The sequence below is a fragment of the Ambystoma mexicanum genome, chromosome 11 (genome assembly GCF_040938575.1).
Source record: "Ambystoma mexicanum isolate Mex_15411 chromosome 11, UKY_AmexF1_1, whole genome shotgun sequence".
NCBI classification, from domain to species: domain Eukaryota; kingdom Metazoa; phylum Chordata; class Amphibia; order Caudata; family Ambystomatidae; genus Ambystoma; species Ambystoma mexicanum.
In genome coordinates, this window is record NC_090934.1 from 373009282 (window position 1) to 373019186 (window position 9905).

Genomic DNA, 9905 nt, shown 5'->3' on the forward strand with positions numbered 1-9905 from the left:
CACATTTGGTGCCAGAAGAAAACGCGCAGATAGCCAAGCAGGTGCAGTGATTAAAACAAAGGTTGTGTATTCACTTTTTGCAAACACTCTGTATACGTGTTGAACAGAAAAAACATAGGAAATGGTAATAGAGACCTAAAACTGGTAGTAAAAAAAGGCAATAGAACAGTAAAATTGGTAATGAAGAAATTTGGGTAGAATCTAGCCCCAACAGTGGAAATAACTGGGAGGGAAGGAAATAATAATTACACATTAATCATAAACATATTCAATAAAGAGATGTTTTCGACATCGAAAGACATAGACATTCAAAAGACAGTCAGTTTTCTCATGTAGAATTATGCCATAGTAAAGCAAACTGATTCTGTTGTGTTGATAAATGAGGACATTCGAAGGAAAAACATATGCCTCATGTGGTAACTATATATAAACATTCATAAGGAAAACATTTTCATTTGGCAAATAATGCCATAGTGCAGCAAACTATTTATGTTGCAATTTCTGTGTCCTTGGAGTCTTTTTTTGTATTCAAGATGGCACTTAATCAGAAAAGGCTTGTGGCTTAGGAAGTCCTTGATCGGAAACAGGTTGTGATCCGCAGCCTGCCTTTAGGGTGGCCAATAGGGCCTCTGGTGGCCAATTGATATAAAGTAGCTCGACCATCGAAGTTGACTCGTTCAGTGAGGCAGGTTTCTTGCAGGGCTATGATAGAGAAATTAGTCATGTAAGATGTAAAACCATCATCGCTAAACAAGTGAGCTGATCCACGGGTGTTCCAAGAGCACACTATCTGAATGTCATTGAGACATTGTTACAAAGTGGGCTTTAAATTTTGAGGGCAACAGCTGCCAGTACCCCGGATCTGAGTCAGGCACGACACTAGGAGGTTCATGCGATTGCACTCTGATCAGGGATTTAACAGGTAACACATTGAGGTGGGTGACTCCACTAGTAATGGTGCTTGGTAAGGGACAGCAAGCAGGTGTCCTAAGGTCGCTGCACACATGTTGGCAACACAGGGGAATAGAATACGCTATAGTCTTGGCAGGATTGTTAGTGTCACTATTACTGAGAGGGACACATCTCGATTTTTTAATTGGAGCTACCGCTATAACTGTGCTTAATCTTGGTTTAATAGAAAGCATCTGTATGATTTTGCACAGATATCCAAGTTTGAATATAGGACCTTGGTAGTACACAGCATAATTGAGCATAGATTTTGAGTGGAACCAAATATTCAATAATATGTTGATAGCGATATGTTCCACTTGATCTACAATACATATGTCATCTGATTTGCTCACTAAGCTGGTCTACCGAGTGAAACAAGCTCAATACGACCGTGCATTTTGAGAGGCAGGGGATTAGACTCTATTGTTATTGATTGAAGTTTTAACGCTTGATGTAGCGTCACAACAGAGGAATCAGTAGTAAGCTGCAGATTAACAAGGGTCACAGGGTTGGATTACAGGTGGTAGGAGCCCACATATCTGTCAATTTGATTTGGCCCGGATGAGATGCCTCAGCTCTACCTACAAGAGATGGACCAGGGAGTAAGGCAGATCGTACAGCCAAAGATTCTCTGTTGAGAGATACTTGGTTAATTGCCATTGTGTCACCTGGCTGGGGACACTCGCCCTCAGTTATAGCCCCAGAATCAGGGAAGGCCTGGTTTTCATTGCCACATGTATAGCTATTATCACTGTACTCAGTAAGTACACAGTAGTTTTTGCTTATTCTTGGTAGTTTGGCATACATGAATGCCTGTGAAACAGCTTTCTTTTTCCATTTCATAGTCGCAGATTTACCCAGGGGGGGGCCCTTTGGGCTGGTTATAACTAGAGAGAGGGGCAGTAGGGAGCAGGAGTGAAAGATAGGGGTTTACTGATGGTTAGTTTGGGAGTAGGCAACTCAGGAGCATCAGTATTAGAACTTTGATCTTTCACTGCTTTCCTACCTCTGTTTTTGCTTTTATGAAGAAGAATGGACTGGATGTTTAACTTATTTTCTATCCTGTCACATTTCTTGATCGGTGTTCTTAATAGACATTCGAAGGCCATGAACATCTCGTCAGAAGACATGCTGGAATTGCTAGTGTCATCAAGATTAGGAGTGCCATTATCTTGCAGTAGTACCAATGGAAGGCAAGTGGCGACGTCCAGGGTGGCAACATTTGGAGGGGGGTCGTTTTCATTAAACAAAGCTCAGCTCCATGACTGGGAGGGAGAGATTGGAGGGGAAGGGCGGGAGTGGGTTCGAGGATGGGACCCGGGTGGAGAGGCAAGCTATGGGCATAAATTGATACAAGTTCACAATTGCCACACAGCTCAAGACTAGTTTTCGATTTAAGTGAGAGACCCTGTCTGTCAGAACTACCTGAACTGCCGAGGGCAGGGTCAGGGAGGGGTGATGGGGGAGAGAATGAGGAATTGAGGTCCGGTCCCAGAAATTCGATATCATTGGATTCCACTGACAAATCAATCGGGTTGTCTATTGCCAGGGCGTGGGAGGCAGTGACCGATGCAGAAGAGTGAATCAGGACTGCCGCCACTGCCAGATTGTTAGGGACTGGTAGATGCTTAGGGGAATCAACTGGGTCTTTTAGTCTGGGGATAACAGGGACCGTACTCGGGTGTAAATGGATAGATTCCTTAGATGGCGAGAAAGCTGCACCTCCTGGATCGGGTATGCCCGTCAACTGGGGTGGATAAGGGGCTACCTGTGAGGTGGGGAAATAATTAAGTTGTTGACGAGCTTCGTGCCAAGGCAAGAGAGAGCGACACTAAGGTCGGCAGTGAGTGCATGGGCGGCTAGTGTTGCATCTTCAGTGTTTGGGGTGCGATTTTAGGGAAGTAAGTCATTAGCTTCCTCGTTTTCACTAAAGGAGCAGGATTAGTGATTGTTTTAGAGGGACAGACTCTGCAGCAGCGTCTCAAAGGTTTCTTCTTGTCATGTTCCTTAGCTGTTTCATTCGATATTATTGAAACTGCTGTGTCAGACATGTGGAGTGCAACGTACTAACGTGTTGCAAATAATATGAGCGAATATGTATTTGTACGTTTCTCAATCGTGTGCTAAAGGAGGAAATATACTTCACCTTGGTTGAGAAGGCGTGTGTAATCAGCAAGCTCAGGGTGGACGGGAGCTGCTGCGGGGCTACGCAGTGAGTCAGTCGGGGGAAGATTGCCATGGCTGATAAGACGGAATCTGGTGTTTTTAATCGTACAACAGTTACTATATACTTTCAGTTTCATGTTCAGCCGTCCTATGAACGTCGCAGGGCATGGTTACAACCTATCCAACCCCATCCGTAACAAATGGAACAATTGACACCTACTTAGATTGGAAGCGCCCGAGATGTCTGTCAATCAGAGTTTCGCTCCGCAAGTCGGTGCTGATGCTACTGAGGGCATAGAGGAAGTAAGGAGTGTATAGTGCTGCTGCTGTAGCTGGAGCGATCCAGCAAACAGCACTTATCAAAAGCACTTGCACAAATGCATGCGCGCAGATGCACGCGCTTCTTCCTTTTTTAGAGGCTACTGGGAAGGGGAAGGGGACGGGGCCGAGATGAAAACCCTGTTAAAAACAGAAAGAAAAGAAAAAGGAAGTCAAAATCAACAATTCTTTAAGAACGTGGCTAAGGTTATCTATCTCGATGAAGGCCACATAAGTCCATGTAGGTTTTGCAGGAGGTCCGTATCGAGTAAATTCTTCAGCTCGGTATTCCTCTAGGCAGCAGGGTTCACCAGCAAATGCGCTTCTGCATATATACATTTACTGATTCTCTTTTTACTTATCTTCTCAATGGATATGATTTATTCATATTTGCATACATGTTTCTCTTGTTACTTCAGTTACATCTTCATTCTTTAAGTATTTGCGTATTGTTTCAGTGTGTGTCCTTGTTTTCTCTTCATGATGTCACTTTACTCTGGTCTGATTTCACTTATAGCTCTTCTACGTCCAATGGTGTAGGCAGACATCCTTCCACCACGTCAGTGTGAGGGTACATTCGATACGGTTGTCTGAGCGCATAGCGTCTCTAGTATCTTCGACGCGGTATTGGGACGATACCTGGTATCAGTTATCTTCTGCTGTTATTCAAGTATGATGGTGGTGAGGGGGCTGGCACTAGAGATGACATGTCCATCTGCCTCTCTACAAAGCAAACAGACCTCGAAGATTAAGTAACTGCAGGGACACCCCTACATATTAACAAATTCAGTATAGAATCAGGAAACTGACCTGGATAGTGCACTCTGCTCTTATCACAGACTGATTTACAATCAAGTTCCTTCCTAAATTGTATCCGTAACTTGACTTGCTACATGTTCTTACCAGCATTAACATTTACAACAGGCATATGGCCTCACAAACGAAGGGCGGGTGGGCCAGTAATAGGGCCTACTAACACCTGGTGGTCAGTAGGGGCACCATCAAATACTCTAAACAAATCACAAAATTGAAATAGTTTCTCTGAATCATAGATGAAATCAGTTCGGGATTGTTGTTGACCATGATGCCACGTATTTTGATCCTCCCAAACACTTTCCACATTGCCATTTAATGGCAATAGATCACATTGTTGTTAAAATGTATCTCAAGCACTACAACCTCCCATACGGTTTTTACCATGCTTCCCTAAACAATTGGCGTTGTAATCCCCTGCAATAATAACTAAATGATCCTTCTCTTGAGTATACCATTCTAGTATTACACTTTCAAGTTTCCCAAAATGTGTATCTTGGGATATTTCCAGATAATTGCAATACAAATTATTGTTTGAATCGCAATCACTAACATACAAGGGGGAAGATTTTCCAATACCTTCATATTCCAAGCCCATTGTATACTTAGTAACCGTAATAGCACCCCTCGGACTCCCAATCAATCTCCTCAAAGCAGTTTGTTGACTAATACAATAGCCATCTATGGACACAGACTCTAATAAAAATGCTTTCTGTAACATAACAAGCTCAGCACCGCCTAGCTTGGCAAGGGGATTAGATTTCTGAGTAAGATGCGTAAAGTCTCAGGGAATTCCAAGATAAAATGTCAAAAACCCGGCCTCTTTGTACTTGCTCTCAGATTAGCTGCCGTAAGTGAGACTACCACCCATTACCAGTCCTTGGGTATAGGGCTAAGACCTGCAGCCTGATCAGCCAATATAACCCTCCTAGACGGCTGGTTACCCATCGTACATGAAATAACTAGCGATTGGGGGGTTTATAGGGCTGCTTAAACAAATTGTGTATCATTGGTCCTCAGAGGGCATACATTGCATCCCCTCTGTTTCAGATCATCTATTGCAGTTAAAATACACTTTCATACTAAAGGTGAGAGAATGTCTATGGCCGCAATGTGCAATCTTTCATCCAGAATCTCTACCCTGGTTATATCACTAGAACTAATGATTCTTAGAGTCGTTATATCATGTAATAAAGTTAAAATAGCTCCTCGATCAAAAATCACGCTGTCGTTCGCAGGAAATACTGATTCAAGAATAAGTCGTGATAATCTAAAAAGGTCTGTTTGGGTCAACGCATCCACCCAAATAACTGGACCGGTCACCTGCATCCCCTGTCCAGCGTCCACATGTAAATCTATTGGCTGACCGAGTTGCTCCCCAGGCCCACCTGTTATGACCCATGACATGTTCCCTTTACTAGATTACAAAAAAATAGAGGCTAAGTTTCCTCTTTTGTTCATTTCATGAATAGGGGGGGTGGTCTTTACATCGCTCACCTCCCCTATATAGACTGCCAACAGGTTCAAAGCACAAAAGAATTTCATAGACAAACTGTTATTAATTCGCTTACTTTTGACGTTCTTCGACCACTTAACTGGTTTCCTATTTACAGTTTTCTTGCAGCTTCTTCCCCTCTCCCATGTGGGAGAGTCAGATACAGTAAGAGGGCATATATAGTCCTCCTCGCTGCAAGGTAACACTAACAGCCTGATAAATTCCTCCATCAAGTCTATAGAGGGAGGTGTAGCCATTTCTATTAATTGTTCTGGCTCCACTTCAAACGGCTCTTCCATTACCCCATTTCGTCCTTCGGTTGAACCCGAAGAATGCTGTACACAGATTTCAAGTTTAGTTTGAATATCAATCAACATAGTACAGTGTGATTGCACCTTCACTTTGATGGTATTTTACACTTTGACAAGGGAGTTGAAAATGAAGCGGCCAGTATGGTTTGATTACTCTCAGCCGACATTGCAGATGGATTGAAAACTCTGTAGAACAGGAGGAAATTGAGGAGTCTAAAGAGTCGTCAGGCTTCTCTGAGTCATGAGTAACAAACAGAGCCAGAGTATCTGACAAGGAGCTTGTAGGAGAGGAAATCTTGCTTCCATTGGGCAGTGCACTGGCTCCCTTCGTGGCACCGGTTTCTTCTATGGGTTTTGTCTTTTCCCAACTCAAGGACCTTTGTTCCAGTTCCAAGCTGTCAGATCGTAAAGGAACTGGAGAGGAGTTGAAGCGCTCATGCTCACGCTTTTCCTCCCTGTGGAAAAAGTCAGTTATTCGTTTTTTAATATTGGTTGACGAAAGCATGAAATCATTAGAATGAACCAACTGTAGGGGAGCCATTGTATCTAAGGTGTCCAGACGTTCTGCTGTTACTTCCTGTTTACTAGATTAAAGAGGTTTCCATGCTCAGATTAGCAAGAGCTGATGTACTCCCCAGAACACCCTCCACAATGTCAATTCCAATTGCATGATTGTCGTCCTGTCGGCTCAGTACATTCTTTGAAGCCTTAAACAAATGCACTGCTTTTATCCTTGCTTCTAAGATTCTATTGCCCCCAACTTCACGAAGGTGTAAGCAGATTAACTGCCCGATGGAGTTTACACAAGAAAAAACATGGAAAAAACGTACCGTGACCCAGCTTCTATGGAGGCCCCTGCCACCGTCGCCTCACTACAGTCACTTTGCCCACACTTCGCGCATGCTTCGCATGCTCACCCCAGTTTAGTCCCAGGGGGCACGGCTTGTTAGCATGGGACGCAGCTCAAACAGAACAATACTCCTCCAAACACTGTGCGTCACAGAGTCCAAATGAAACAAGACTGCCGACTGCCCAGCCACCCGCACCTCTTACCTGGTTGTTGCCCTTTTTTTCTGGTTTCTCAGCCTTCCTCCTTGTTCCCATGACATCCCATAATCTCTGCCATCCCAAACTGACTTACCCGCAGACCTTGTGACCTATTTCTTCTGGCTGCCGAGCTCCCCCCTCATCCGCTGCGCCAACACAATAGAAATAAAAAAGAGACTCAGTCCCTCTTCACTTTTCTATGGTGGGGCCATATTGTTTCGTACTTTTTTTAATGGAGTTTGGACATCTGCCATATGCATGAAGCCCATGTCCTGTCCTCAGAGGGGTGCGACACCAATGACCTCTGCCTTCCAGGGAGTACAAGGCTGGTAACAGCTGAGAACCCTCCCTGAGCGGCCCTTTTCCAGCCGGTATACCCCAAAAGCAGAAGTGATCACTATATAATGGAAGCTTTTAATCACTCTCATTGTTTATTGGTGATGCCTGGCTGTGCATGACACTGGTTGCATAGATTGATTTTGTTTTAATATATTCTATAACCGTTTGGTACTTTTGATAAACTGGCTTGTAACGTATCAAATGTATTATATGCATGTTATTTATAATGTGCTTTTAGGGGAGGATCTCCTAAAATATATAATCTTTTTAATTAAACCAATGTATTCCTTAGTTTATGCCGACCCCTACCTAGGCCCAAGTGAAGAGAAAGTGTGCCTATATCTTTGACTCTTAATAGGAAACTTTTTAAGCTTATGGCATTGAAAATGTTCAAGTTCAAATTGTATTTTTCTTGACAGGTCACAACTAGGTTATTGACTCAAACACTATAGTAGGACGTATTATGTTTTTTATTAAAATATGATATTGTATACAATGTTAATTCTTGTATTTTAGCAGTAGAATCGCGTAAGTAAATTGTGATAGTAACCAGATGCTTCTCAACTTTATTTTTTTTTTAATTCGTTAAGGTGGGGGGACCTGAAAATCAGAGATGGAAGCATAACCCTGGAAAAAGAATCTCTGGGGGATCCAAGTGCAGTGATGTGTCAGTGACTGCAACCAAGGGCGTTTCTCCGAAGAAAAAGACTAATAAAGGGAAATGGGCGAACAAAAACCAAAAGTGGCAAAATCAAAGAAAGTCAAGGAAACCGGGAGAAATGCAAGAAACCCCGTAAAAATGCATGTAAAAAAGGATGTGATGTAAGAGACTGGACAAGGTGGAGATTAAAGGGGCTTCTTTTTTTCTAGCCCACACAGAAAAAAACAAGATGTCCCTGGCAAAAGAAATGTGCAGAAAAGCTTTTCTGAGTAATATGTGGCGAATGCCAGTAATACCGCTGTGGCGTTAATTGTTGATTGAGTGGTAGACAGACTAAAGCATGCCAACTGGAGAACAGAGTGAGAAGCCTTGTCCGATGTGCTGTCACCATCAAAGCAATGATTGAAACTATGTCCAGAGCACAAACTCCCTCCATCAAAAACAGGTGTTAAAATCGCCACACACACAATGGAGCTAAATACTGTGTTTGTTATATAGGGCATATCTGCGGAGCCCGTACAGCCTGCTGTCAAGATACAACCGCACTCTTGCTGAAATGATAAAGCATACAACGCCCGAAACACCTGCGACTGCATTATAAGGCAATTGAGTTCTAGCTATCAACTCATTATTTACTGTTTGCTGTAACAGCAAAATGCAGACATCCTATCAAGTATGGGTTGTATGCTGCCCCTTCAAAGCAGGCATACTGCAGCACATAGAAAGCAATGAAATAAAAATTAATGTTACATCTGCCGAAATTATTGTGTATGCTGTAATGACTTTCATGTACTATTGATCTGCTCCCTAGAGGAAACCATCAGAGTATGTTGCAATGCACAGAAATCCTTGTATGTTTCTTGTTCTTTATGCTGTGGTATGGATGCATAAATGCATATCTAAATGGATATATAAATGCATTCTATACAGGGTCCTATATGTGGTAATATATTGCCCAGAGAAGAAAAATGTTTTGCAGTGTCAATTAGTTTAAATTCTGGGTTCAGTGTTCGACAAGAGTACCAAAATGTATTACAACCTCCCGAAGCTTTTAAGGGCTACCAATGGTAACGTAACAGAAAATGTGGGTTCCCATTGCACACACTCTGTTTGCAGAGGTTCTTACTGATAGTTATCTATGGGTAACTACTGGCAACCAATTTTGACAAAGAGCTTATAAAAATGGAGGGTACATTCCGGCGTGCAGCATTGGTACTTCCCAACAACGTGACACTTGACAATTGGAATTGAAATGAGGCTAACTGCACTAACAAAACAGTGAGAATTAAAAGAGGGTTACGCTTCATTAAGATAATGCACTCTCAAGTGGGTGAGATGAGCACACTTCTGAGATCAGCAATTAGAGAAAGAAAACCAGTTACACTCAACAATGTTAGAGAATTAAATTACATTTATTTTACAAGAAATAGACAAAAAATCCATCCTAATTCAATCTAAAACAGCTACTTATTATAGGTTGCTGTTCAACTCGCTCGAAAGAATATACAATAAACAATAAAGCACATTCCTATAGAAACTAAATCCATCAACAGTCCTAAAAGCCCCAATATTTGAAAATAGGATCTTAATTCATTGATCATAAAATGCAAAGTCTTCAATAAGATATTTATGTAAAGTGCAATTTAAGTTCATGAATCAATGTGCAATAGCAACCCGTTAAAACCCTTCATTAAACACAAAGTTTCCATAGAAAAGGTACAGTACAGACATTCCTTTTGGCGGAAGAGATCTATCATCAACATTCTTAAAGGCCACAGTATTCAGAAACTAGATCCTAAATAAT

At 42.2% G+C, this 9905-nt stretch overlaps 1 protein-coding gene across 1 annotated transcript in view; it reads left to right on the plus strand.

Moving 5' to 3' along the window:
- Window positions 1-8862, plus strand: part of ICE2 (interactor of little elongation complex ELL subunit 2) — a 1950511-nt gene extending 1941649 nt beyond the window's left edge. The window contains exon 15 of the mRNA XM_069623082.1: window positions 8031-8862. Within this exon, the coding sequence (XP_069479183.1) occupies window positions 8031-8237 (207 nt within the window). The 3' untranslated portion in view covers window positions 8238-8862. The remainder of the gene's footprint in view (window positions 1-8030) is intronic.
- The last annotated feature ends 1043 nt before the right edge of the window (window positions 8863-9905 follow it).